Source organism: Ornithorhynchus anatinus, chromosome 10 (assembly GCF_004115215.2).
Source record: "Ornithorhynchus anatinus isolate Pmale09 chromosome 10, mOrnAna1.pri.v4, whole genome shotgun sequence".
Lineage (NCBI taxonomy): Eukaryota > Metazoa > Chordata > Mammalia > Monotremata > Ornithorhynchidae > Ornithorhynchus > Ornithorhynchus anatinus.
In genome coordinates this window covers 58,746,848-58,773,533 of record NC_041737.1, presented here as the reverse complement: position 1 = coordinate 58,773,533, position 26,686 = coordinate 58,746,848, and the positions used below count along the sequence as shown (strand labels likewise).

Sequence of the window (26,686 nt, the reverse complement as noted above, 5' to 3'; positions counted from 1 at the left end):
GCATTTCAGGGGGGCCGGGCGGGGAGGGGCTCAGCCCCAGCCAGGCCCCTGGAGGGTGGAGGGGCGGTCTGCCACCCGCCCCCCCGCCCCCGCCTCCAATTGCACTAAAGTAGCTGCTGTGCCAGCCCCGCCCAAAGTGGGGTCTCTGCTTCCAGCCCCCTCCCCGCCCCCCCAAACCCCGGCCAGCTCCCTCCTTCCTGGGCCAGCTCGGTGGAGGGCCGGACTTGAAGGGGATGGGAGGCGGCGACCACCCTCACCCCCCACCCGGCCTCCCTTTCCCTCCTTGCTGTGTCTGTTGCCAAAGAGGGGAGGCATCTAGACAGTTTCCCCTCCGAGCAATAGAGTCCCCAGCGAGGGGCGGGGAAGCTCCGTGTCGTGTGTCCGTCCCTCCTCCCGACCCCGTATCTGTGTCCTGTGACCTGCATGACCCGTGATGCTGCAGACACGACCCCCGCCCTTCCCCCCGACCCCCCGGGAGGGGGGCGGGGGGCCGGGCGCCCGAGTCTCCCCCTCCCCGTGTACTCGCTGTGGGAAGTAAAGCGGCCGAGCACAATTGACTTGATTCGAATTGAATCTTTCTCTGAGCAATCAACCCTGGCCGCCCCCCTCCCCTCCCTCCTCCAGCGGGGCCGCCCCATGGTGCTAGAGTTGGGGCGGGGGGGAGGGGGTGGCTGACGGGAGCAATAAGGGAGAAGGCGTGTCTCCCCCACCCCACGGGGAGGGGGGCGCGGGGCCCAGGTAGGTTGGCCACGAGGGGAGGGAACACCCCCTACCCTCTCTTCCCTTCCCCCTCCCCTTCCCTCTCCCACCCCCCACCACCAAGTTTTCTGCGCTGTCTGGACTCCTGTCAACTCGAAGTGGCTTTGGGATCGGTTCTGTTTATTAAACTCCTATCGCTCCTAGCCTGCGGCCTGCGTTCCTGGTTGGGGGGCGAGGGCGGGGTCTGGTCCGGTCCGGTCAGGCCTCCGGCCCCAGGGGCAGCATCCGGTCTTCCAGCAGCGCGATGGTCAGCATGAGGCCTCCTCCCAGCAGCAGCCCCAGTCCCTGCAGCAGCACGTGGCCGGCGGGAAGGGGCTCCCGGGGGCGCAGCAGGGCCGGCAGCTGGAAGGGGGAGATGGGGGAGATGATCGTTCCTAATAATGACGATGGCATTTGTTACGTGCTTACTATGTGCCAAGCACTGCCCCAGGCGCCGGGGTTGATACAAGGTCATCAGGTTGTCCCATGTGGGGCTCACAATCTTCATCCCCATTTGACAGATGAGGGAACTGAGGCCCAGAGAAGCGAAGTGACTTGCCCAAAGTCACACAGCCGAAAAGCGGCGGAGCCGGGATCAGAACCCGTGACCTCCGACTCCCAGGCCTGGGCTCTTTCCACTGAGCCGCGCCGCTTCTCAGTCTGGGGTCTGATAAGCGCTTACTGTGTGCCAAGCACCGTTCTAAGCGCTGGAGGCGTGAGGCCGAGCCCTGCACGGCCCCCCTCCAGCCCCATCCGGCCCCCTCACCATGTCCACGAGAGCCACGTAGAGGAAGACGCCGGCGGTGACCGCGAAGACCCAGGGGGTGAGGGGCTCGGGGCCCCGGCTGAGCCCCACGCCCATGGCGGCGCCCAGCAGCCCCAAGGCCCCTGAGCCCACGCTCAGCAGGACCAGTCGGCGCAGCGGCAGCCCAGCCTGGAGCAGGATGGCGAAGTCCCCTGCGGGCAGGTGGCCACGGGTGACCGGGGTCAGCCGGGCCCATCCGCCCGCCCGCCTCCGGTCCGACGCGCTCCCTCCTCCCCCGGCCCCCCGCGAAACCCCCCTACCCAGTTCGTGGGGCAGCTCGTGGCAGAAGACGGCCAGGGTGGTGCTGACGCCGCTGGGGAGGCCGTCCGAGAAGGCGGCGCCTGGGGCGGAGAGGGCCGGTGAGCCCGGAGAGCTGCCCCGGAAGGCCCCGGCCCCTTGCCTTCGACCCCACCCTCCTCACCGATGGCCAGCCCGTCCGTGAGGTTGTGCAGCGCGTCCCCCAGCAGAACCATCCAGGTCATGTTGGGGCCGGCGCCTCCCGCGCCGTGACTGTGGCCGTGGCCCAGGTGTCCACGGGTGCCCGAGGCCTGCGGGGAGGGACCGCTCGGCTCTCCCTGCCCTTCGGACGCCGGCTCTGGGGACGGAGGCGGGGGTGGCAGGGATGGGGAACGCCCAAACCCCCCGCCCGCCCCCCGCAGCCCACCCCTCGGCTCTGCTCGACTCACCTAGCGTCTGCAGGGCCGCCCCGCTGGGGTCCTCGGGGTCCTGGACACCAAGGTCCCTCCGCCTGCGCCTATGGCATTTCTGAAACAGGTGCATGTCGCTTTGCTAACCCCTCGCTCGTTTCCCCCATCCCCTGACCCTCCAGGCCCTCCCACCGTCCTTCCCGTGACCCCCGGTGGTGGGAAGCCCCGCCCCTTGACTCCAGCCCAAGAAGTGGGGACCCTCTTGTCCACCGTTTCTGCCTTTTGGGTGCAGCTGCAGCGTGGCCCACTGGAAAAAAACCCTGCGTTGTGAGTCTGGAGACCCATGTTTTAAATTCAAATCTGCCACTGGTCTGCTGCTTGTCCTTGGGCGAATCACTCATCCCCATTTTCAGAGGAGGAAACCAAGGCCCAGAGAAATTAAGGTAACTGCTCTCCCTCCCTCCCTCCCTCTCAGACTGTGAGCTCTGCGTTGGACAGGATTTGATTATTTTTGTGTTCATCCCAGGACTTAACACAATGCTTAGCACATCGAACACGATGAAGAAATACTATGGTGAGTCAGGAGTTGAGGGGGGTCGGGTTAGGGGTCACTCACCGGCCTCAGCAGCCCAAGCAGGTTCTCGAGCAGGAAAAGGAGGAAGAGGCCCCCCAGCAGTGCCAGCCCTGGCCCCAGCTCGCCTGCTGACCCCGACCCGCTGTGCCGCCCACCCTGCGCCTACCAAGCGGGGGCAAGTGGGTCAGAGGGGGCCCCAGGCCTGGCCCCTGGAGGACCGCCCCCTCTGCCCCTCCCCTCCCCCCCACCTGAGGAACAGAAGATTAAGGGAAGAGGAGCCCAGGAGTGCCAAGGGGTGGAAAGGGTAGAGGGGACATGGGGGGAGTGGAAATCCTGGGATGAGTGGAGACAGAAGGGTATCGGTGGGGGCGGGACGGGACTGGGGGAGTGAGAGGAGCAGGAAGAAGGCAGGGATGAATAGACGGGGAGGACCGAGGATGGAGGCAGAGGGAGGAGCAGGGCCAGGGGAGGGGGAACATACATGGGGAAGCAGGTGCAGCAAGGCGTCCCCGCAGAGCGTGCCCACAGCCAGGGATCCTAGGAAGCCCAAGAGGGGCCGCAGGCGCTGGCCCCCCACCAGCCGGAGCAGCAGGAGTGAGAGTGGAGTCGGGACACTGAGCAGGAGCACAGCCAGAGAGCTGTGAGCCAGAGCTGGGGGCACGAAGGGAGCAGGAAGGGTCAGGCCTGGGGGGGAGCCGACGGCCGCAGGGCGGGGCTGGGGCTGAGGGGCTGGGCAGGGCAGGGAAAGACTGAGGGGGTGGAGGGGGCTGGGCGGGTGAGGGTCGAGGGATGAAAGGGGGCAGGACGGGCCGAGGCTGAGCGAATGGAATGCAGGAGTCAGGGTTGGGCGGAATGGAGGCATCAGCCCCAACGGCCCTGGACACGGAGAGGACTGGAGAGGAAAAAGGGATGACTCGGGGGTGGGGGTGAGGGGGTCTGAGGCCCGCAGGGTCACGTACCGGCCAGCAGGTCCCCTGAGGGGGCAGGGGGCAGGGTGGGGCGGATGCAGACACGGCTGTCGATCTGGTAGAGCAGAGCTGGGCAGAGCAGCGCAAACTGGCCAGGGGTTAGTGGGGCGGCAGGACTCAGGCCAAAATTCACCAGCAGCTGGGAGCCGTTCAGGCACTGTGGGGTCAGGGGTCAGGGGTCACCAAAGCAAGAGGGATGCTGGGCAGGAGCAGGGGAGAGAGTTGGGACCTGGGGGGCGTCCATAATAGATATTAAACAAGCATATCAATGGCATGCAAATGACTTCCTGTTTGTTGCTTGGTTTGTTTCGATCTGCCTGGCCCTCCCTACCCCTGCACCCAGCTCACGTCTTCATGCAAGTGGTCGGCCAGCGAGTGATCCAGCAGCAGCAAGCGGTGAAAGAGGTCCAGGTTTGGGGAGGGTGGCCCCCGGGGCGAGGACGGGCCCCCTGGCTCCTCTCGAGCCCCCCAGAGCGAGGGGCCAGTGGGTAGCCCAGACCACACATCCAAGCTCAACCCAGGCTCCAGGGGCCTGGCAGGGAGGGGACAAACCCTTGTAGGTCACACACCTCTCCCTCACCGCCCCCTCCTGGCCCCCAGGCTTCTCCCCCTCCCCCCCAAAACCTCCCTGCTGGGGACTGGTAGGGTGTTGGAGCCCAGGGAGGGGGCGGGGGGCGGGGAGGGGATGGGGAGATGGAGGCCAGCGACTGGGGCGGGGAGGGAGGGAAGGGGTAGGAGGTTTGGGCCCTGTCGGGGGTAGGCGCCAGATACCTTTGGGTGGTGTTGCCCTCGGGGAGCGGTCCAGGCCTGCCCTCCAGGGCCCCCCTATGCTCCAGGCGCAGCCCCTGCACCCGGCCCAGACCCAGGCTGTGGAGGAGCCGGGCCAGGCCGCCGACAGTTAAGGTCCCGTTCTCCCCATACAGGCCGAAGAGCTGGGCCAGGTAGTGACTCTGCTCCTGCTCCGCGGGGCCCAGAGGTCCGGGGACTTCCGGAGGGGCTGCGGGGACAGGGGCCCGGGCCCCCGCCAGGCCTGGCCACAGGCTCAACCCAGCCAGGAGCAGCCCCCACACCTGCCCAGGGGCCATCCGGGCTGTAAGGGCAGAAGAGGTTAGGGGCTAAACCCGGATGATTGCCCCAGAGCTAGCCCACCCAGGGGTGGGGGGGTGGAATCAGAGCCTCAGCCCTGATTGCCCAGCCCCACCAGAGCCCCGGCCCCTCAGAATCGCACCCCGCTGTAGCCCCGTCCCAATAGATTCCACCCTATCTTAGACCTGCCCAAAGAATTCATCCCAGTGTAGCCCTACCACGGCCCCGCTCCCACAGAAAGCCATCCGGCAGCATCCCTGTCCCCATGAAAATCCATCCTTCCATAGATTCCACCTTGCTGTCGCTCTGCCCTCAGAGTGTCCATCCGGCCATCACCCCGCCCCGTCTGCCAGCTTCACCCATCTCTTCCTACCCCAGCCCAGGCCTGCTCCCTTCCTCCTTTCGGCCGTGGCCCACCAGTGGGGTGAGCAGGCTCTGCCTTGCAGTCGGCTCCTCCTCCCCAGAGAGGGATTCTGGGCTGGGCATTTTCCGGCTCGGTACCTCTCCAGCCCAGTCCTCCCCGCATCTTGGCTCACCCAGCCCAGCCCCCACAGTCTGGCCCTCCAAGCCTGGCACGGTTCCTCCAAGCTAGAAGCGTGGGAGAACGTCTCCTTCTTGCAGCTGCTCCCTTCCGGCCCTGCTCCGCCCCTCTGGGGTCAGTCTGTCCCCCCCTGCAGCCCAGGCCCCCCGCCAGCATCGGCCCGTGCCCCCCACCGTCTCCCCGCCGTAGCCCCGGGCGGCTTCTGCCTCAGATTCCCTCCAGTTCCTCCAGGCCTCACCCCCACCAGGGACACGAGTCTTCTCTGCAGCAGCGTCTGATGAGCGGCTGGCCCTCCCGAGCTCCTTGGGGGTCTGGTGGTGGGGTGGCAGGGAGGGGCCCGGCTCAGCTTCGCAGGCCCCTGTCGGGGGGAGCCCAGAGGGCCGGCAACCGGAGGCGTTATGGCCCAGTGGTCCCCAACCTCACCGTTCTGGGTCACCACCACTGGGGACTGGGCAGGGCAGGGCCAGGGGCGGGGCAGAGGCGGGATGGAGGGGCGGGGTTGGGGCTGGGGAGGCAAGTCCAGGTCTTGGGGGCCATCAGCCAGCCAGGGGTTAATGATTCACGTGGCCAGAGCAGGGGTCAAAGGTCAGGTGCTCTTCCCCTTCCCCCACGGGGAAGGAGCTGTCGTCTCCCCTTCCTCCTGGGATGTGGGTGCGCGTGAACGTCTGACTGTCTGCGCGTGCATGAGTGCGCTGCCCTGCCGGCTTTCTCCTCGGGCCCTCCCTGCCTCTCCTCCTAACTCCCCTGTCACCTCTCCAGGGTCCCCTTTCTCCTCCCTACCCAGCCTCATGCCGCCCCCCCCCCCCCCCCCCGCTCCGTCCTTCCCCAGCCCCACTAGGCACCGCCCGCCCAACCTATACACCAAGTCCACCCCCAGCCCTAAGGCAGAAGCAGAACTCAGGCTAGGGGCGGAGGGCCGGGGAGGAGGGATCCACAACCCGGACCCCCATGGGCCCGTGTGTGGGTATGTGTGGTGCGGGTAGGGGTTGGAGGGGTGGCAGGGGTGCAGACAGAGCCCGTCGGCCCAGGGGGGGCGACGGAAGAGTTTACCTGGCCGTGGTTCAGGAGGGGAAGGAGTGGAGGGGGAGAGCGCAGCGTCTTGGTTGCTGAGGGTCAAGGGTCACCTGCTGGGGGCCCAGGCAGGAGGTGGGGGGGTGGGAAGGGGAGGCGGGACCCAATCTTAAAGAGGCAGGCTCCAGGCCCCAGACACTCACTAAGGTGTCCCGCTGCCCGGCCCCCTTCAGATCTTGATTCCGCCCAGCCCCGACACATACCGGAACCCCCAGGCAGCAGTAGAGATGAGTGAAATGGAGATATTTATTGGAGGTTTGGGGAAACTTAGGGAAAGACATGCGTGTGCGGAGACACGCGCAAATACACACACACACCCACATGCACACACTGCCCCAGCTCCCCTCAGTACTGAGTCTTCTGAAAACAGTGGAAAGTCGATCCTGCCCCCACGAGCCGGGGGGGAGAAACCAAAGCAGTTCTGAGGCTCTAGGCTCTGACAGCATCCCCACTGCCCACCCCCACCTATGCTGGAGCCTAACAAGTCAATAACCCTTCAGTTCCTCCCCGAGTGGGGGGGGTGGCTATCGATTCATCAATCAATCAATTGCACTGATTGAATGCCTACTCCGTGCAGGGCACTCTAAGTGGATGGGAGAGTACGACAGATAGACAACGATCCCTTCCCTTAAGGAGTTTACAATCTACTGTGTTCAGAGCACTGTGCTAAGCATTTGGGAAAGTACAACAGAGTTAGCAGACACGATCCGGGCCTCAAGGGGCTTTCTCTTGCTCTGACACAGCCACCCGCCCCCCCACCTCGGGGGGAGGCGGGGGCCCTATCTCTTGCTGCTTCTTCGTGTCTCTTTGCCATTACTGATGGGGTTGGTGGGGGGCCCGGGGCCCGGTGGGCCGGCGGGGGCGTGGCTGGGCTGGCTGCGGGTGATCCGAGTGCTGGCGGGGTGCGGGGGAGCGTGAGGAGGGTGGGGGCCAGCCCCGGGGCTGGGAGCGCTCAGTCCATTCCCGTTTTGATTCTCAGAGGCTGTGGCAAGAGGAGAAGGAAGGGATGGGGGAGGTGAGCAGACAGAGGGTGAGCAGAGGCTTTTGTATTCACTACCCTAAACCCAACCCTCTTCTGCCTTGCTTCACAGGGGGAAATGGGAGGGCAGCGAGGACCCACACTCAGAAGGAAACAAGCTGGGGGTCGCAGTGATCCCCAAGCAGAAGAAAGGTGAGTGAGCATCCTGTCCAATAAGAGCGGGGCACCACCGCCCAGAGTCCAGGCCCATTCCCCAACCTGGCCCCTGGCCACGGTTGGAGTCCGGGGCCCGCTCGGTTCCCGGGGCCGTGAGTGACGTGGGATGAGGAGGGGAGAGACCTCGGATGGGGACATCTCTTGGCCGGGACCGTGACACCAGAAATCACAGTTGCTGGGGGTTCTTACCTGGAGAGGAGACCGGAGGTCCAGTTGGCTGCTGCGGGGTTGGGGGCCCGCTGTCATTTTGAACCTGGGAGAGAGAGCAGCGACTCAGTCGGGGCCCGGTCGGCCCACCTGGCTCCCGGACAAGGGACTGGGCCCCGGCTCGCCCGCTCCCCTCCCCCCGAACTGCACTCACCACTTTTCCGGGGGGCAGCTGGGTGCTGTACTCTGGATTTGGCTCGCTGAAGTTAGGGACCTCAGAGTAAACCATGCAAAACCTGCAGGGAAGGAAGGTTACTCAGGGGCAGGCCCCGACTCCACTCATCCTCTCTGACTGGCTCGATCGCTCATTCGCTCACTCCACGTCTGTCACTGTTTCTCCACCCACCTCCACCATGAGAGAGGATGATCCTTGAGGGCAGGGAACAGGTCCCGGGCTTCTGCCGTGCTTTCTTGATGCTCAAGACATGGCAGTGCCCCCAGGGGGGGCATCGCTCAGTGCATACCGCCACTGATGCTCAAGACAGGGCAGGGCCAGGGGTTGGGTCCGAGAAGACCCCCTGACTAAAGACAAGGGGTTGAGGGCACCTCTGTTCCCCTCAGGCCTTCATCCTTCCCTCCTCCCAGAACCTCCCATCCCCCATTCTTTCACCACCCCCCGGCTAGGGATTATGTCCGACACCCCCCCCCCCCAAGCAATCTTACTCTCCGATCTTCTGCAGGTCTCCCCCACGGCCCGTGTACAGTGTCAGGCAGCCTTTGAACACGGATGCGTACCTGGGTGTACACAGAGGGTGGTGAGGAAGGGGTGTCGATGGGCTGGGCCACCTGCCCAGAGAGTCCCCTAGTGCCCAGAGAAGGGTCATCGTGTCAGGCCATTCCCAGCGGATCCTGAGCTGGATCAGGGATGGCCCCTCCAAATTCTGCCCTCGATGAAGGACTCGCCCCATGGCGAGTTGGATGGTTTTCTGAACTGGATCAGAGAGGGCTCCCCAGTCCATCCCCCCGACAGACTCACCCTTTGGTGAGCCGGATAATTCTTTAGGCTGGATCACAGAGAGCCTCTCCAGGCGCTCCCCGATACACATATACCCACAGACACACACTACCTGCCTCAAGTTGGGGAACATCCCCTTGGTGATTTGGGTGATTCTCCAGCCTAGATCGGGTGGGGGAGGCCTCCCACCCCACCATCACCCCGAGCTGGCTGCCCGTGAGGACACACCCCTCAGTGAATCAGATGGTGACAAAGGGTTGGATGAAGAACACCAGAACAGTGCCCGGCACATCGTAAGCCCTTAACAAATGCCATAATTACTGTTATTATTATTATCATCAAGGTGTTGGATCCCTCCTGCCCCGGTCCTGCTCCCCGGCCCTGGCTGGAGGACCCACCCCTTGGTGAGCCGGATGATGTCCCCAGGCTGGATCAGCGTGCCCGCGTCATCCCACACAGAGATGTTGATGCTGCCGGTCTTGTCCGCCACCTTACAGGTACGCACTTCGTGTCCATCCTTGGTCTTGGTTACTCGGCCTGAGGACACAAGGGTGAGTCACTGGTCCCTCTCCAGTCCGAACTGAGCCCACGGGGAGCTGAAGGGAACGCTCGGTGGCGGGGGTGAAGGCAGGGAGGAGGAGGAGGGGTGGGGGTCCCCAGAGGGTGTTGGGAAAGACGAGCCCGCCTCCCGAACCGCCCCCGGCCACACACCCAGTCGCCGAGACCGTCGACACGCAGCTGGAGCTGGAGATTTCCCAGGAAGCAGGAGCTTCCCGGGATTTGGGAAGGAAGGGAGAGGGGGAAAAAGACAACGGGGGAGGGGACTCCGAGCAGGGGGATGGGTGAGCCACCTTTCCAGTTCCCAACCTGGGAAGGGGGCTTCGCCAGGCTGGCCCCACGCCCCCGAGCCCCAAATCCTGGGGCGCCCGGGTGGCACCAGCCGGGGAGGGGCGACGGTGCCTCACCCCGCACCTGTCTCCAGCACGATGAAGATGAGGTTGAGGTTCTTGAGGCCCGGCTTGATGTCTTTGACGAAGGTCTCCGTCGTCATGGTGCCACCGCTTCTGCCCCTCGCCGCGGGGTCTGGAGGGAAGAAAAGGCTCAGCGACCACCCGGCTCCGACCCCCTCCGCTTGGCGGCCTCATGCTCCGGGCCCGGCCTTAAGGGAGGGTCTTCAATAATAATAATGTTGGTATTTCTTAAGCGCTTACTATGTGCAGAGCACTAAGCGCTGGGGGAGATACAGGGTCATCAGGTGGTCCCACCTGAGGCTCACAGACTGAAACCCCATCTGACAGATGAGGTCACTGAGGCCCAGAGAAGTGACTGGCTCACAGTCACCCAGCTGGCTGGTGGCGGAGCCGGGATTCGAACTCATGAGCTGTGACTCCCAAGCCCTTGCCACTGAGGCACGCGTCCCACCCCCAGGCCTCGAGGGGGGCGGTGCCTGGCCCCTCCCCCGTCCCGGGGCTCACCCAGCCCGCTCAGCCGCCCTCGGGGCCCGGGCTCCCGCCGGACGCCGCTCGATGGAACGTCCAGTCCTGGACATTCCAGGAAGTATCCGGGTCGGGCGGCCGCAGCCAATGAGCGCGGCCCCTGCGCGCCTCCCGCCGAGGCCCCAGCCAATCCGAGGCCCCGGCCCGCCGGAGGGGGCGGGGCCGGGAATTAAAGGGACCGCCGCCACTTCCGCACGTGCGGGGGCCACGGCCGACCACGAGGGGCCTGCGGCTCCACCCCGACCCCTCCCGTCTCTCATAGGAAGAGAAGCGGCGGGGCTCGGGGGAGAGGTCACAGGTCCTGGGTTCGAAGCCCCCCTCTGCCCCTTGCCAGCCGGGTGACTCTGGGCAAGTCGCTTCACTGGGCCTCGGTTCCCTCATCTGGAAAATGGGGATGAAGATGGGAGCCTCGCGTGGGACCACCTGATGACCCTGGATCTACCGCAGCGCTTAGAACGGTGCTCTGCACAGAGTAAGCGCTTAACCCATACCATTATTATTATAAGTATGGTATGGGTTAAGCGCTCACTATGTACTATTCATTCAATAGTATTTATTGAGCACCTACTCTGTGCAGAGCACTGTACTAAACGCTTGGAATGGACAATTCGGCAACAGAGAGAGACCGTCCCTGCCCATTGACGGGCTCACGGTCTAATCGGGGAAGACAGATGGACAAAAACAAGACAACTTAATCACGATAAATAGAATCAAGGGGATGGACAACTCATTAACAAAATAAATAGGGTACTAAAAATATTGACAAATGAGCACAGTGCTGAGGGGGAGGGGCAGAAGGAAAGGGGGCTTAGCTGAGGGGAGGGGAAGGGGGAGCAGAGAGGGAGCACAGGGAAAAGGGGAAGCTCAGTCTGGGAAGGCCTCTTACTAGGCGCTGGGGTGGACACAAAGCAGATCAGGTGGGACGCAGTCCCTGTCCCACGTGGGGCTCGAAGTCTCCATCCCCATTTTAATAATAATTATGGTATTTGTTAAGCGCTTACTATGTGCTGAGCACTGTTCTAAGCGCTGGGAGAGATACAGAGTAATCAGATTTGTCCCACGTAGGGCTCACAATTTTTAATCCCCATTTTTACAGATGAGGGAACTGAGGCCCGGAAAGGGGAAGTGACTTGCCCAAGGTCACACAGCAGACCAGCGGCGGAGCAGGGATTAGAGCCCACGACCTTCTGACTCCCGGGCCCGGGCTCTAGGCACCGTACCATACTGCTTCTACACCCACCCCCCCGGCCTGGCTGGTGGCCCTTTGGCTGGACCAGAGAGAGCCTCTCCTGGGGCTCCCCAATACACATTTTATAGATGTAAACTGTTTCTATGCTCACCAAGGGGTGGGTCCTCCAGCCAGGGCCAAGGAGCAGGACTGGGGCAGGAGGGGTCATAGTAATAACAGTAATTTATTACAGTAATTTGACAGCCCCTCCCTCTAGCTGGCCCCGGGAGATGAAGGGGAAGCTGGAGAAGGTGGGCTGGCTTGGGGGCCAAAGGGGCAGAAATCACAAGGAGGCAGATCTCGCAGACAGGACGATGCCTTCACCTTCCCTGCTTTTCCTTGCCTCTAGTCCGCCCGGGGGGGGGGGGGTGGATGGACACTGGGGAAAGGTGATGCCATGGCCAGACCCCCTTACAGTTGTAGCCACAAAGCTCTGTGCAATGTATTTTCTGAGTCTACTCCCCTTCTCCCTCTCACTGCCCCCCTGGGAGGGAAACACTGGTCGGGGGCCGGGGGGTGTGGAGAGGAAGGTGCCTTTAATGGCACAGACTCATTCCCTCTCCGAGGTCCCCTGGGTCTACTCTTCCAGGAAATTAGACCAAGTGGCCACTCTCCCCACGATGATTTGTTTATTCATTCACTTTCCCATATAGTCACTTTTTTAAAAGCAGCATGGCCTAGAGGAAAGAACATGGGCCTGGGAAGCAGAAGACAGTCACTAACTTCTCCTTGCCTCAGTTGGCTCATCTGCAAAAGGGGGATTCAATGCCTGTTCTTCCTCCTACTTAGACTGTGAGTCCCAGGTGAGACCTGATTAACTGCAAATACCATGATTATGATTATTACTGTTGTTATAACTGTATACTTAATTTACATATGTTAAGTGCTTACTATGTTAAGTGCTTACCAAGTTCCAAGTACTGAGGTAGATACAAGATAATCAGATCTGACCCAATCACTGCCCACATGGAGCTTATGGTCAAAGGCCAAGGGAGATCAGGTATTTTACAGGTGAGGAAATGAAGCCCAGATAAGTTGTGACTTGTCCAAAGTCACCCAGCAGATAAGTGACAGAACCAGGATTTAAACCTAGGTATCCTGAGAGGCCTGTGTCATGGGAGAGAGCCCTCCCACCACCACCCCGACCCCTCTAGGATTCCAAAGCTCCTAGCCCAGAGGATGAGGCAGCAGTGGCAGGGTGGGGCCCCAATCCTCTCGCACCAGACCCTAGGAGTCTGCTGGTTGAAGGAGATGCCCCCTTCCCCTCTCCACCGGGACTCCTTTTGTCCCCTTTCTCCAGCCAGGAGGGTGAGGAAACAGCAACAGCATGAGACAGTCTCAACTTTCAGAGAAAGTGGGAAGGCTGCGGTGTACAACAAGACTGTGACTACCATACTCTGAGCTGTAAAGAACCTGAAGCTCCATTCTTCTAGTCACAGTGCCCTATTCCTCTTATTTATATTGCTGTGCTTTATTTTGTTTTTCTGTTTTTGTTTCATCCTTATTTATGTATCTGTCACCTGCTCCCTCTCTCCTGTTTTTTAGATTACGAGCCCCTTGGGGACCAGGGGCTGTATTTTTATGTATTTTTTTCTCAGTGCTTAGTACAGTGCTCCATACATAGTTGAGTGCTTAATAAATTTTACTACTATTATTACTGTCTCCTCATTAGACTGTAAGGGCCATGAAGGTAGGGAAACTGCTTTTTACATTTGTAATTCTCTCCCAAGTGAGACTGCTACCCAGGAGAGCTCCAAAAATACTGAATGAATGAATGGATGAATGAAAGTGGGGCTGATATGACAGCTTCCCCAGGGTGAGGAATAAGCAATGAAGTAAGGTCAAAGAGCAAAATTTCAGCTTCATCTCCAAGCATAACTTCACTTTGTAAACTATTTGATGCTTGTCTCCCCCTTGAGACTGTAAGCTGCTCGAGTGCAGCGATTGTGTCTTCTAATTCTACTCTTCCAAAGAGCAGAGTTATTCATTCAATCGTATTTACTGAGCGCTTACTGTGTGCAGAGCACTGGACTAAGTGCTTGGAAAGTGCAGTTTGGCAGTAGAGACACCCTTACCCAACAATGGGCTTACAGTCTAGAAGGATTACAGAGCTCTGCATTCAGTAGACTCCTCCTCTAGACTGTGAGCCCCTTGGGATCAGGAATATTTTTATATTTTATATTCCTGTTTACTGTTATAGGGTACTCTCCCAAGCGCTTAGCCCAGTGCTCTGCACCCAGGACGTGCTAAATAATAATGGCATTTGTTAAGCGCTTACTATGTGCAAAGCACTGTTCTAAGCATGGGGTGGGGGATACAAGGTCATCAGGTTGTCCCACGTGGGGCTCACAGTTTTAATCCCCATTTTACGAATGAGGTCACTGAGGCCCAGAGAAGTGACTTGCCCAAAGTCACACATACGACTGAACGGAGGAGTCCAGTAGGCGTGAGCCCGTCATTGGGCAGGGATGGTCTCTATCTGTTGCCCAGTTGTCCATTCCAAGCGCTTAGAACAGTGCTCTGCACATAGTAAGCACTCAGCGTGGCTCAGTGGAAAGAGCCTGGGCTTGGGAGCCAGAGGTCATGGGTTCGAATCCCGGCTCTGCCACTTGTCAGCTGGGTGACTGGGGGCCAGTCACTTCACTTCTCTGGACCTCAGTTCCCTCATCTGTCAAATGGGGATTAACTGTGAGCCTCAGGTGGGACAACCTGATGACCCTGGATCTCCCCCGGCGCTTAGAACAGTGCTCTGCACATAGTAAGCGCTGAACAAATACCAACATTATTATTAATACTTTGGCTGGACGGCCCGCCAGCCCTTTTCCTCCCTCCCAGCTCTACTCCTCTCCTGCGGCTAGAGCGCCCTCCTAGGGAAGAGAGTGACTTCCGGCGGAAGCGGCGGTCTAGCCAAGCTCCTTTCGCTCTCGTTGATCCGCGGGCCTTAAGCGGAGGAGAGGAGGGGGGGTGCGTGACGTATTTCCGGTGAGTTGCGTAGCGCCGGTGGGCGGGGCGTCCGGTGGGGACGGCTGCTGACGGGGGACGGAGACCCTCCCCCCCCGCCCCCCGTCCCCCGTCCCCCGCCCCCCGCCGGGGAGCTCCGGGGACCAAGTTCCAGGACCGGGCGGCGGCTGCGGACGCGTCCGCCTCCAGCTGGACCCGGGGACGCGGGGGGCCGAGGCGAAAACCAAGGCGGTGCGTACTGCGCCTGCGCGGGGGCTGCCCCTCTCTGTGTGTGTGTGTGTGTGTGTGTGTGTGTGTGTGTCAGAGCAGCAATAGTAATAATAACGATGGTATTTGTTACGCGCTTACTATGTGCCAAGCACTGCTCTAAGCGCCGGGCACCGGCTCACCAGCTGGTCCCACGTGGGGCCGACCGTCTTCATCCCCGTTTTGCACAAGCGGTCGGTCACTGGGGCCCAGAGAAGTGAAGCGACTGGCCCAAGGTCACACCGCAGACGAGGGGCGGAGTCGGGATTAGAACCCACCACCTCTGACTCCCCCGTCCACTGAGCCACGCCGCTTCTGGGGGAAGAAGCAGGAGGGGAGGGTCTCTGTCTCTAATTGTTCAGGGCAAGCGCTTAGGACAGTGCTCTGCACGTAGGAGGCGCTCCATAAACACTATTAATAATGTTGGTATGTGTTAAGCGCTTCCTACGTGCAGAGCACTGTTCTAAGCGCTGGGGGAGATACAGGGTAGAGACTCTTGAATGAAGGAGGGTGTCAGGGCTGAATGGGGCTGGGGTCGCGGGGCCGGGAGGGGAAACGGGACCGGACCGTCCTTGTTCATTCATTCACTCATTCAGTAGTATTTATTGAGCGCTTACTCTGTGCAGAGCACTGGACTAAGCGCTTGGAATGGACAAATCGGTAACAGATAGAGACAGTCCCTGCCCTTTGACGGGCTTATGGTCTAATCGGGGGAGACAGACAAGAACAATAGCAATAAATAGAATCAAGGGGATGTCCCCGACAGAGGTTAAAGGAGCAGCCTTGGACGAACCGAGACCGACTCCCTCCAGTCTTGCAGTCCAGGGACCCCTCCACTTTTTCCCTCGCCCTCCCACCCCCAGCCTCCACCCTCTTCTTCTCCCCAACCCGGCCCCCAGTTGGACCCTCAGTCACCTCCCCCCACCCAGCCACCCCTGGCCCTCCCTCAACCAGGAGGCCTGTGGAGCTGGTGGGAAGCCCTGGGGCGGGGGAGAACCCCCACCCCTCAATTGGCAGGCTTTTAGATTCTCACCCTCAGCCACCCAAATGAGGCTGCTAATTAGGCCACTGCTCCCGGGGAGCTGGCAGGGGAGTGGAGGGGGCGGGCGAGGGACCAGCTAGAGCAGGGGGGGTTGGTTGGAAGGGGCAGGCCCGGCTCCCGGTGCCCGACACGATGTAGCTCAGCCCCCAGCTGGCACGCCAGCTCCTCCAAACAAGGAACAGTGCGGGTGGCGAGACAAGACGTCAGAAGATTCTCCAGTCGTCAGGAATCTGGGCTCCTTTGCATCCTTTGGGAAGCAGCGTGGCTCAGTGCAAAGAGCCCGGGCTTGGAAGTCGGAGGTCCCGGGTTCTAATTCCGCCTCCGCCACTTGTCAGCTCTGTGACTTTGGGCAGTTCGCTTCGCAGTGCCTCAGTTACCTCATCTGTAAAATGGGAATTAAGACTGCGAGCCCCACATGGGTCAACCCGATTACCTTGTATCTACCCCAGTGCTTAGAACAGTGCTTGGCACATAGTATGTGCTTAACAAATGTCATCATTATTATTACTATTATCCCCAGGCAGCAGACACTGTCCCGGCCCTCAGAGAGCTTCAGGTGTGATAGGAGAGGCTGTACCTGGCTTAACCCTTCCCATCCATTCTTGCGGCCGGAGGGAATTGGGGGGCAGGGGTGGAGCGTGGTAGGGAGTGAAGGGTCAAGGGGGAGGGTTGGATCAGGGAAGGCTCCCTGAAGGAGCTGGTCTTGAACTGCCACGGCAAGGGCAGGGACAGGCTGCCAGTTGTCTCTTGGGTGGACCCAAGCAGTCGGAGACGCTTCCTGCCCCCCTCCCATCCCCAACCTGTGCCCTCCTTCTGGGCTGCCCCTCCATTTGTCTGGTCGGCCCAGCCCGGCCCCTCCACGCTGGCTCCTGCTGTCCATCTGTGTGTCCTGCCAATAATCGGCTTCGAGCCGGCTCAGAGAGGAGAGGTCAGGGCGGCCCGTATCAGTAGTTCCCCTGCCGCCGCCTCCCCTGCCCCTCTGCCCTCGCACTCTGTGCTTCCCTGTGCCAAGGGCGGGCAGTCTGGCAGGGTAGCCCTTGCTTGTCCTCTGCCCTGGCTGCCCACGTTTTGGCTCGTCGCCTGCGCACCACCTGGCTATCGCTCTCAGTCATCAGACCATCATGACACTGACCGAGTGTCTACTGTGAGCAGAGCGCTGGCCTGACCGCTTTGGAAACAGCTGTAGAGGTGGGAGACCCGATCCCGCCTCTCAAATTGTTTCTGGCCAAGTCTCCTCTTGCCGTATGCTCCCTGACTATCCTCCTGGACGGGTAAGGCTCAGGCCTCACCCCTCATGCGTTTCTGAGGGTGGGAGTCAAGCTGGTGAAGAGAGTAGGGGATGGGGAGGGTGTCTGAGCGTGTGCCATTGTGTTGGGAGAGGTGAGGTCTGTGCTCTTGCGGTACCCTCACCCCCGGTGCCTCCTGGGGCTGGCCCGCATGCTCGGCTGGGCCGGTGTTGGTGACCTTCCCGTCTCCCCCAGCTCCCGCCGACAGACCGTTCCCGCGCGTGGCGCCTCGGCCGCCCCGTGGCGATGGGGCCCGCCGGCAGCGAGGAACCCGGGCACTGAGGAGCCGGCGCGATGGCTGCCGAGGCCGAGCTCCCTCCAGGCCCAGGACACAGCCGCCGGGGGGCCCGAGCTGCGTGAGGCTGGAGCTGCTCCCCTCGTTGATTGTAAGGTCGGTTGCTGCCTCCCCTCCCGCCCCGTCCCTCCACAAAAAAAAGCCACTCTGCTCTTCAACTTCCTCCTTTCCCCAGGCCAGTGGGAGTGGAGCAAGGCGACAGGCCCGGGAACTTTGGCCACCAAGGGAGAGTGGGCAGAGGAAACAGAAGGGAGGCTCCAGGAGAGAGAGGGCGAGCAACTCAGGGTTCAGTTAGGTAGGAGGCAGCAGAGGAGGAGCAGGGAGAGGTCCCCCCGAGTTCCTTGGGAGGGCACATTGAAGAAGAGGGTGGGATAGGGAGAGACTTGGAACAGCAGGCCTCTAAAGTCTCCCCAGTGGGGCCCGAGTGCAAGGAGCAGATGGGGCCCAAGCCTCTCTGCCGATCCGTTATCATCTGAGGTTGGGAAGCCAGATTTTATGGCTGGATAATTGGATAGGGGTGACAGGGATGAGGGCTCTAAGCTCATTCAGGGAAGGAACTCTGCACAGCTCAGGGAGAGGAGAGGGTGCCACTGGGGGAAGAGGGGCCGAGGGGCAGTGCCTGGCCATTTCCCCGCCCCCTTTCCTTGGGGCGGGCGGGTGGGCAGCTGACAGTATCGACCGAGCCACTGTTCTGTGCGCAGCATCGTACCCTGCCCTCGGGAGACTGCAGAAGAGGTAGTGGACCCAATCCCTGCCCTAACGGAGCTTAAGGCTTAGCCGGGAAGATGGACGCTAAAGTCATTGTAGGCGGAAAGAAGAGGGGATTCGGACACGAGTTAGTGCTCACATGCTATGGCGAGGAAGATATGGACAGAAGGACTACGGGTGGCTGTGGGAATCTTAGCGTGTAATCAGTGCAGAAGGGTCGAAGTGACGGTAATCAGGGAATTTGGTGGAGAGTTGAGAGACGCATCAGGGAAGACCTCTTGGAAGAGATGTGATTTCCGAGGGGCCTTGAAGATGGGGAGAGTGCCTGTCTGCCAGATGTGAAGAGGGAAGGAGCCAGAGGTCAGCGGCGGGAGAGGCCGGATCCGGGCCCAGGGAGTGGGTTGGCTTGAGTGGAGCGGAGAGCATAGGCTAGGGTGTGGTGGGAGAGGAGCCAGCTTAAATAGGGAGGAGGGAGCTGAGAGTGAGCGCCTGCAAGTTAAGGGTCAGGAGTTTCCACTGGAGGCACAGAGAAGGGTGGGCATCCATCAGAGGAATTTGAGGAGTGGGATTAAGGGGAAGAGGACCAGCCCCAACCAAGCCCCTTCCGTACATGTCACTCCAATGTCTCCTGCAAACCCTTTTCCCCCACCCTGCCTTCTTCCTGCTCCCCATCCACCTCCTGGAGCCCAGCCTGCTCTCTGGGGGGGGTCCCTCGGGGCCAGACAAGTCACTGCCCTGAGGCTGGGGCTGCCCGCCCATCCGCCCACCAGCCTCGCAAGTCTAGTACAAGCACAAGCACTCCCTGGCCGCTCCCCCCCGCCCCCCGGCCCCGCAGCCAAATTCCGACCTTCCAGCCCCGTGGTCCCGGAGCCTGCTCCGGTCTGGGAGGCCAGAGGGAATCTTGGCGTGGGCCCAAGCTTGTGATGGGTGGTGGGAGACTACTGGGTCTGGTGTGTCCGGACCAACCTCAGCCCCTCCCCACCAGCTCGACCGAGCCCCGAGTGGAAGCGGCGGGGCGGATCCCGCTACCCCGGAGGGCGCAAGTCTGGGTACCCCGGCCCCTCACCCGTTGGCTCCCCCTCTCCACTCCCAGGATCCGGCCTTGGTGATGAGACATGGGGTATGATGTAACCCGCTTCCAGGGGGATGTTGACGAGGACTTGATCTGCCCCATCTGCAGCGGGGTCCTGGAGGAACCTGTGCAGGTGAGCGGACGGGGTCCGGGCTGGGCCGGGGTGTCTGGGTTCTCATCCCGACTCTGCCTCTTGCCTGATGTGTGATGTAGGGCAAGTCGCTTCACTTCACTGTGTCTGTTTCCTTATCTGTAGAATGGGGATTTAATCCCTGTGCTACCAAACTACGAGTGTTATAGCTACTCCAATGTTTAGCACAGTAGTAAGCACTTAATTAGTATCACTGTTACTATTAAGAAGCATTATGTTTTAATGAAAAGTGCACGGGCCTGGGAGTCAGAGGACCAAAGTTCTAATCCTGGCTCTGCTACTCGTCTGCTCCACGACCTTGGGGAAGTCACTTCACTTCTCTGTGCCTCAGTTTCCTCATCTGCAAAACACTCTCCCTCCTACTTCGACTGTGAACCCCATATGGGGCCAAATTATCCTATATCTACCCCAGCGCTTAGTACAATGCTTGATACGTAGTAAGCACTTAACACATACCATAGTTATTAGTAGCAGTATTAGTAAGAGGAAAGGAGCCAGGCCCGGGCATCGGGGGTTGTTAGGACCTTGGCCGCCCACATCTTCCCCTCACCCCTCACCAGGATCCCCCGTTTCAGGAATGAGGAAGTGGTCCCGCTGCCCAACTTTTGGTGACCGCTCTGGTGACCGCTGGGTTTGTAATGACCCGAAATGCTTATTGGGTATCTGGCTTCTGCCAGACCTTCCCCTAGGGTCTGCCGGACCCTCACACACACCCCTCCCATGGAGACCCGGGAGACAACAGGCTGTGGTGGGTGTGTGCCTCTTCCCAGTCCACCCCGCCAACCCCTGGTTCCCCGCAGACCCGTCCAGAGAGCTGGCCAGGAGAACCTAAGGGTCTCCGGCAGAGGCAATTTGGAATGGAGTGGGGACCGCCGTCAGCCCGGCCCCCAAAATGTGTACGACAAGGGGCCCGGCAATTGGGATTCTGGGGCCTGGGGGCCAGGGACCAGCTACCTACGCGTCTAGCCCCCGGGTGGGGAGAGGAGCATCGTGTAGCAGGGTACAGTCTGGGGGGTGAGGGGACCCCTCAGCATCCCACTGGGGCCTTGGGTGGATGGGGGCGGTGAGGGGAATTCTGCAGGGGCAGCCCCCACCCCGCCGGCTCTCTCTCGCCAGGCCCCACACTGCGAGCACGCCTTCTGCAATGCCTGCATCACGCAGTGGTTCTCGCAGCAGCAGACGTGCCCCGTGGACCGCAGCGTGGTGACCGTGGCCCACCTGCGCCCGGTGCCCCGGATCATGCGGAACATGCTGTCCAAGCTGCACATCGCATGCGACAACGCCGCCTTCGGCTGCGCGGCGGTGGTGCGCCTGGACGCCCTCATGGCCCACCTCGGCGACTGCGAGCACAACCCCAAGCGACCCGTCACCTGCGAGCAGGGCTGCGGGTCAGTGTCCGGGAGTCCGGGGGAGGGTGGGAGGGCTACCCGAGCGTCCGGCCCCGACCGTGAGCTGAGCGGGTCGGTCTCTCCTCGGGCCGCAGCTTGGAGATGCCCAAGGACGAGCTGCCCAACCACAACTGCATCCAGCACCTGCGCTCCGTGGTGCAGCAGCAGCAGGGCCGCATCGCCGAGCTGGAGAAGGCCTCGGCCGAGCACAAGCACCAGCTGGCGGAACAGGTTGGGGGCGGGCGCGGGCGCCGGGGCGGAAGGGAGGGGGGCTTCGGCCGCCATGGCCCTCCGGCCCCGGGCCCGCTGTAACCCGTGTCCGTCCGCCCCCCTCCCCTCCCGCGCCCTCCCCCGCTCCGGGCAGAAGAGGGACATCCAGCTGCTGAAGGCTTGCATCCGGGCCATCCGTAGCGTCAACCCCAACCTGCAGAACCTGGAGGAGACGATCGAGTACAATGAAATCCTGGAGTGAGTGCCGGCCGGGCGGGGGCCACGGTGGCGGGGGAGGTTGGGGATTGGAGCTGGGCCTGCTCACGTCGGGGGGGCCCCGGGGGTGGTGGACTGGGTCGGGACAGCCTGGGAGGAGGCAGCCGGGAAGGGGCCGAGGGCGGTGCCTGACGTATGTGTGTGTGCGCGCGGGTGCCCCTTCCGCCTCCCCAGGTGGGTGAACTCCCTGCAGCCGGCCCGCGTGACCCGCTGGGGGGGGATGATCTCCACGCCGGACGCCGTCCTCCAGGCTGTGATCAAGCGCTCGCTGGTGGAGAGCGGCTGCCCGGCCTCTATCGTCAACGAGCTGATCGAGAACGCCCACGAGCGCAGCTGGCCCCAGGGCCTGGCCACCCTGGAGACGCGCCAGCTGAACCGGCGCTACTACGAGAACTACGTGGCCAAGCGCGTGCCCGGCAAACAGGCCGTCGTGGTCATGGCCTGCGACAACCAACACATGGGCGAGGACATGGTGCAGGAGCCCGGGCTCGTCATGATCTTCGCGCACGGCGTCGAGGAGATCTGAGCCCCGGGGTGGGGAGGGGGATGTGCAGAGGGGAGAGAGCCCATTGCCCCACCTCCCCCCCCGCCCTCCTCCTCCCCAGGCCAGAGCCAGCAGACTTGAAGCGCCGATGCCACAGTACGGGAACGGGAATGGAGCCAGGGGCGCACAGCTGTGGACACCCTCCCAACCCCTGCTGCCAAGGGGAGGGCGGTGGTCCCGCTGGGGCGACCGATGCCAAATACAAATTGCTCAAGGGCCAGAGAGAGGGATTCAGCCAAGTGGGGACCCCCTCTTCCCCCGTGCTTGCCACAAAGGAGCCAGGCTGAGGGTGGGCCACAGTAGGGGAAGACAGGAACAGGCCTCTCCTGCCTGGCTCCATCCCCTTACCCTTCCCCCCCCACACACACACGCACACACTCACACCCTTCCACCCCCACATACCCACCCACCCACGTCGGGTGCGCGTGGTGTCTTTGTAATTTTTCTGACTGTTGTCATTTTGTCTGTTTCTTCTCCATTTCTCCTTCCCTTAACTCCAACCCCCCAGCCCCGTCCACCGCGGTGCCCCTCAGCTCCCCCCTCCCCACCCAGGGTAGGGGTCAGTGTGCTGGGGTTTAATTTATTCAATCTTTTTTTAAAAAAAAACAACAAAAAGCCACAAACTGCGCATTTACAACCTTTTATTCCACTGGTCCTGGCGCTGACCTGGTGTGGCTGAGCACCCCCTGCGTTCTGCCTCCTGCTGCAGAGTGGGCAGAGGCAAGTGGAGGGACTGGTTGCCCCCTCCCAGGCCACGACTGTGAGCAGCGTGCCCCCTACCCAAGATGAAGCTGAGCCCCACGGGTCACCACAGCTATCGTTTCCTTTATCGTGGCCCAGTTCCCTAGCCTCAGGGCCCCGGGGAGAGAAACTTGGCGGTCCCATTCTCCCCACCGCACCCCGGCTCCCGTGGTCTAGCCTCCTCGATCCCACTCCATTCCTGGGCTCCAAGATCTGGGCAGACCCAGCCTCCCTCCCGCTCCCCTCTCCCCCAGACCTGAATTACTGCCTGGGGAGGGTCCCCGGGGGGTGGGGGGAGGAGGCAGCGCCCCTCCTTTGTGCTCAGGAATTAACAAATGTTGCTGCTGCCACTGCTGCTGTCAACCTAGTTCTGGACATGTTCAGCTTCTCTCCAGCTCCTCTCGCTCTGTCCCTCCCCTGCCGGACACTGGGCCCTGGGCAGCTGGCTGCGCTTGGGGGCGAGTGGGCGGGCGGGCTGCTAGCCACTCTGCGTGTGTGCATGTGTGCGCGGTGTGTGTGCTGTGGGCGCTCCGTCCCTCCGTGGTGACTGCTGCACTAATAAACCTTCTCCAGTCCCTGCCGGCCTCCTGTCTGCGCCCCTCTAACGCCCGCCTCGCCCTGGCAAAGGGTGCCCTCCACTCACCTCTCCTCTCAACACCCCCCACCGTCCTCTCACTCTCCTGCTCGGGCCCGGAGTCCCTCGAGGCAGAATCGGGGTAGCCCCAGGGCTGGGATCAGAACCCCGCCCCAGTGCTGACCGCCGGAGGAGCTGGACTGGACTCCCCTCTCCATGCCCGCCTCCACCGACCGATTCCTAGGCAGCTTGCTGCCCCAGGCCGGGCGCCCTCCCTTCCTCCCTGCCATGCGGGGAGCTGGGTCGGGTTGAGGGATTTTCTCCACAGCCTTAGGGATTCGAGCAATCAATCATTCAGCTTTGTTGAGAGCTTAATGTGTGCAGAGCATTATGCTAAGCGCTTGGGAGAGTCCAGTACCACCGGGTTGGTAGACACGTTCCCTGCCCACAAAGATTTACATGACGCTATACTTAGAGGATGGGAGAGAAGCAGGGTTCCTGAGGCCCAAGTCCCTAGGCTTCTCCAATCTTGGGCATCACTCGAAGTTGAGGGAGAGGGGACAAGCCCCTTCTTCCCCGCCCTTCTCCAGGTTTTTGTTTTTGTTTAATGGTATTTGTTAAGTGCTTACTATGTGCCGGGCATTCTACTAAGCACTGGGGTAGTACCAAAATTAGTAGTATTATGGCATTTGTTTAGAGAAGCAGCAGCAGCAGCCGAGAAACAGCGTGGTTTAGTGGAAAGAGCCCGGGTTTGGGAGTCAGAGATCGTGGGTTCTAATCCTGTTTCTGCCACTTGTCAGTTGTGTGACTTTGGGCAAGTCACTTCATTTCTCTGTGCTTCAGTTACCTCATCTGTAAAATGGGGATGAAGTCTGTGAGCCCTACTTAGGACACCCTGATTACCTTGTATCTACCCCAGTGCTTAGAACAGTGTTTTGCACATAGTAAGTGCTTAACAAATGCCATCATTATTATTATTAAGTGCTTATTATGTGCCAGGCACTGTACTAAATGGTGGGGTGGATACAAGTAAATCAGGTTGGACACAGTCCCTGTCCCAAATAGGGCTCACAGTCTCAATCCCCCTTTTACAGAGTAGGCAACTGAGGCACAGAGAAGTGAAATGACTTTCCCAAGGTCACACAGCAGACAAGTTGGACACAGTCCCACATTTTAATCCCCATTTTACAGATGAGGGAATTGAGGCAGAGAATAATGATAATGTTGGTATTTGTTAAGCGCTTAGTATGTGCAGAGCACTGTTCTAAGCGCTGGGGTAAATACAGGGTAATCAGGTTGTCCGACGTGAGGCTCACAGTCTTAATCCCCATTTTACAGATGAGGTAACTGAGTCACAGATAAGTGACTTGCCCACAGTCGCACAGCTGACGTGTCAGAGGCAGAATTTGAACCCATGACCTCTCACTACCAAACCCGGGCTCTTTCCATGCTGCTTCTCTATTAAGTGACTTGCCAGGGTCACATGGCAGACGAGTGGTCTAGTGGGATTAGGACTCAGGTCCTCTGATGACAAGGCCTGTGCCCTTTCCACATCACCCCTTCTCCCCCCCGACCCTAGAGAGATGTCCCGTGGAATGGTCATGGGGCTGCAGGACCCTGTCGCCGCCTCCCCGGTCTAGGGGATGAAGACCGTGAGCCCCATGTGGGGCAACCTGATGACCTTCTATCTAACCCGGTGCTTGGGACGGTGCTTGGCACGTAGTAAGCGCTTAACAAATGCCATCATCATCATCACCCCCCCCCAACCCCGTTGGAGAACCCAGTCGGGGGTCGACGCCCCAGCCCCCTCCCCTGGGTTAGTCCATGAGCCTGGCTTCCCGGCTCCCACCCCCTCCACTCTCCCTCATCGAGGGCAGCCTCCGGGCTCTGCCTAGGGCCAGGGGGTCCGGGGCTCAGCCTGCTCGGGGGAAAAAGAAACGGCTAGGCCGGCAGCCGTCATGAACAGGATTCGAACCTGTGCAGGGAAACCCCATTGGATTTAGGTTGGGTGAGTGAGGGGGGTCACAGGCTCAGGATGTGTGTGTGTGTGTGTGTGATAGGGATTGGGGGGCATTGGGTTCAGAGGTGAGATGTCTCGGAATCAGCAATAGAGACTGTGACAGGGAAGGGAGGGTCTCCACCTTAGGGGTGGTGAGATTGGGGGGGGCATGTGACGGGTTGCGGAGGTCTCTGGCTCAGGGATGGGGCTTGTGATAGGGAGGGTGGTCTCGATCTTAGGGGTAGGTGGACTCGGAGGTGAGGGGTGACGGATTGGAGAAGCTCGGGCAGAGGGTGGGAGGGGGCCTGTGACAGGCTTTGCGGGTGTTGAAGTCAGCGGGAGGGTCTGGGGACCACGATTGGGGATTGTGATGGGGGCTGGGGGGCTCTCGGGTTTAGGGACGAGGAGGTCTGGTAGGAGGAGAGGTCTCTTGCAGAACGGTGCTTGGCACATATATATATATGTTGGTATTTGTGAAGTGCTTACTATATGCAGAGCACTGTTCTAAGCGCTGGGGTAGATACATAGATACATAGTAAGCACTTCACAAATACCATCATTATTATTATTAGAGGACTGTCACAGTCCATTCATTCATTCATTCATTCATTCATTCAATCGTATTTATTGAGCACTTACTATGTGCAGAGCACTGTACTAAGTGCTTGGAATGCACAATTCCAAGATACAGTGGAATTCTCTATTGGAACTGTACAATTCCAATAGAGAAGCAGCGTGGCTCAGTGGAAAGAGCCCAGGCTGGGGAGTCAGAGATCATGGGATCGAATTCCAGCTCCGCCGCTTGCCAGTCGTGTGACTTTGGGCCAGTCACTTCGCTTCTCTGGGCCTCAGTTCCCTCATCTGTAAAACGAGGATGAAAACTGTGAGCCCCAAGTGGGACAACCTGATCACCTTGTATCCCCCAGTGCTTAGAACAGTGCTCGGCCCATAGTAAGGGCTTAACAGACACCACCGTTTATCTGAAGAGAAAAGCGACGTGACTTGCCCAAGGTCACACCCCAGACAAGGGATGGAGCCGGAATAGAGAAGCAGCGTGGCTCAGTGGCAAGAGCCCGGGCTTGGGAGCCAGAGGTCATGGGTTCGAATGCCGCCTCTGCCACTTGTCAGCTGTGTGACTGTGGGCAAGTCACTCCACTTCTCTGTGCCTCAGTTACCTCATCTGCAAAATGGGGATTAAGACTGTGAGCCTCACGTGGGACAACCTGATTACCCTGTATATCCCAGCGCTTAGAACAGTGCTCTGCACATAGTAAGCGCTTAATAAATACCAACATTATTATTATTACCTGTGAGCCTCACGGGGGACAACCTGATGACCCTGTATCTCCCCCAGCGCTTAGAACAGTGCTCGGCACATAGTAAGCGCTTAACCAATACCGACATTATTATTATTAGAAAGGAAAGGGTGGGGCCTTCCGACGGGGGGGGGGTTTCTCATTAAAAAAAGGGAAAAATGAGTTTTGTCGGGGGGAGGGGGGCTCGGGCGGGAGGGGCGAATCTGTCCGGCAGGGGGCGCTGCGGGGGAGGCGGGAGGGAGCAGCAGCAGGAGGGAGCAGGAGGAGGAGCAGCAGCAGCAGGAGGAGGAGCAGCAGGGAGGAGGAGCAGGAGGAGGAGGGAGGAGGAAGAGGGAGGAGGAGGAGGAGGGTGCGGGGCGGCGGCGG

At 60.6% G+C, this 26,686-nt stretch overlaps 3 protein-coding genes across 8 annotated transcripts; 1 reads left to right on the top strand and 2 right to left on the bottom strand.

The window, feature by feature from the left end:
* Positions 1-817: 817 nt before the first annotated feature.
* Positions 818-6,485, bottom strand: SLC39A5 (solute carrier family 39 member 5). 5 transcript variants are annotated; one of them, XM_029073214.2, is made up of 12 exons: positions 6,410-6,485; positions 5,598-5,717; positions 4,504-4,822; positions 4,081-4,264; positions 3,724-3,889; positions 3,246-3,415; positions 2,807-2,926; positions 2,230-2,308; positions 1,965-2,091; positions 1,804-1,884; positions 1,505-1,695; positions 818-1,101 (listed from the first exon to the last, which is right to left on the bottom strand). In XM_029073214.2, exons 3-12 carry the CDS (start codon positions 4,815-4,817, stop codon positions 848-850), a joined length of 1,686 nt encoding a protein of 561 aa, XP_028929047.1. In that variant the 5' UTR covers positions 4,818-4,822; positions 5,598-5,717; positions 6,410-6,485; the 3' UTR covers positions 818-847. The 5 variants fall into 5 exon arrangements, with proteins under 5 accessions (XP_028929047.1, XP_028929048.1, XP_028929049.1 ...); XM_029073215.2 differs by having other exon boundaries at positions 5,598-5,670; positions 6,410-6,484; XM_029073216.2 differs by lacking the exon at positions 5,598-5,717 and having other exon boundaries at positions 6,410-6,482.
* A 167-nt stretch (positions 6,486-6,652) lies between these two features.
* On the bottom strand, positions 6,653-10,344 carry NABP2 (nucleic acid binding protein 2). Of its 2 annotated transcripts, none has more exons than XM_029073218.1 (7): positions 10,263-10,344; positions 9,760-9,870; positions 9,186-9,324; positions 8,496-8,567; positions 7,987-8,068; positions 7,815-7,878; positions 6,653-7,412 (listed from the first exon to the last, which is right to left on the bottom strand). In XM_029073218.1, exons 2-7 carry the CDS (start codon positions 9,836-9,838, stop codon positions 7,210-7,212), a joined length of 639 nt encoding a protein of 212 aa, XP_028929051.1. In that variant the 5' UTR covers positions 9,839-9,870; positions 10,263-10,344; the 3' UTR covers positions 6,653-7,209. The 2 variants fall into 2 exon arrangements, with proteins under 2 accessions (XP_028929051.1, XP_028929052.1); XM_029073219.2 differs by lacking the exon at positions 10,263-10,344 and adding an exon at positions 10,053-10,081.
* A 4,247-nt stretch (positions 10,345-14,591) lies between these two features.
* Positions 14,592-23,009, top strand: RNF41 (ring finger protein 41). The gene is made up of 7 exons (XM_029074025.2): positions 14,592-14,703; positions 17,242-17,437; positions 19,143-19,254; positions 20,389-20,660; positions 20,756-20,891; positions 21,025-21,128; positions 21,321-23,009. Exons 3-7 carry the CDS (start codon positions 19,165-19,167, stop codon positions 21,670-21,672), a joined length of 954 nt encoding a protein of 317 aa, XP_028929858.1. The 5' UTR covers positions 14,592-14,703; positions 17,242-17,437; positions 19,143-19,164; the 3' UTR covers positions 21,673-23,009.
* The last annotated feature ends 3,677 nt before the right edge of the window (positions 23,010-26,686 follow it).

Excerpts from the sequence above, each read along its gene's own strand:
- SLC39A5 (XM_029073214.2), bottom strand. The coding sequence starts at position 4,817 with ATGGCCCCTGGGCAGGTGTGGGGGCTGCTCCTGGCTGGGTTGAGCCTG. Across the intron at positions 3,416-3,723 it reads CTCAGGGGACCTGCTGGCCG|CTCTGGCTCACAGCTCTCTG; the intron begins GTACGTGACCCT and ends TCGTGCCCCCAG. Across the intron at positions 1,696-1,803 it reads CGAGCTGCCCCACGAACTGG|GGGACTTCGCCATCCTGCTC; the intron begins GTAGGGGGGTTT and ends ACCTGCCCGCAG.
- NABP2 (XM_029073218.1), bottom strand. The coding sequence starts at position 9,838 with ATGACGACGGAGACCTTCGTCAAAGACATCAAGCCGGGCCTCAAGAAC. Across the intron at positions 8,069-8,495 it reads GACCTGCAGAAGATCGGAGA|GTTTTGCATGGTTTACTCTG; the intron begins GTAAGATTGCTT and ends CCTTCCCTGCAG. Across the intron at positions 7,879-7,986 it reads AGCTGCCCCCCGGAAAAGTG|GTTCAAAATGACAGCGGGCC; the intron begins GTGAGTGCAGTT and ends TCTCTCTCCCAG.
- RNF41 (XM_029074025.2), top strand. The coding sequence starts at position 19,165 with ATGGGGTATGATGTAACCCGCTTCCAGGGGGATGTTGACGAGGACTTG. Across the intron at positions 19,255-20,388 it reads TCCTGGAGGAACCTGTGCAG|GCCCCACACTGCGAGCACGC; the intron begins GTGAGCGGACGG and ends CTCTCTCGCCAG. Across the intron at positions 20,661-20,755 it reads ACCTGCGAGCAGGGCTGCGG|CTTGGAGATGCCCAAGGACG; the intron begins GTCAGTGTCCGG and ends CTCGGGCCGCAG.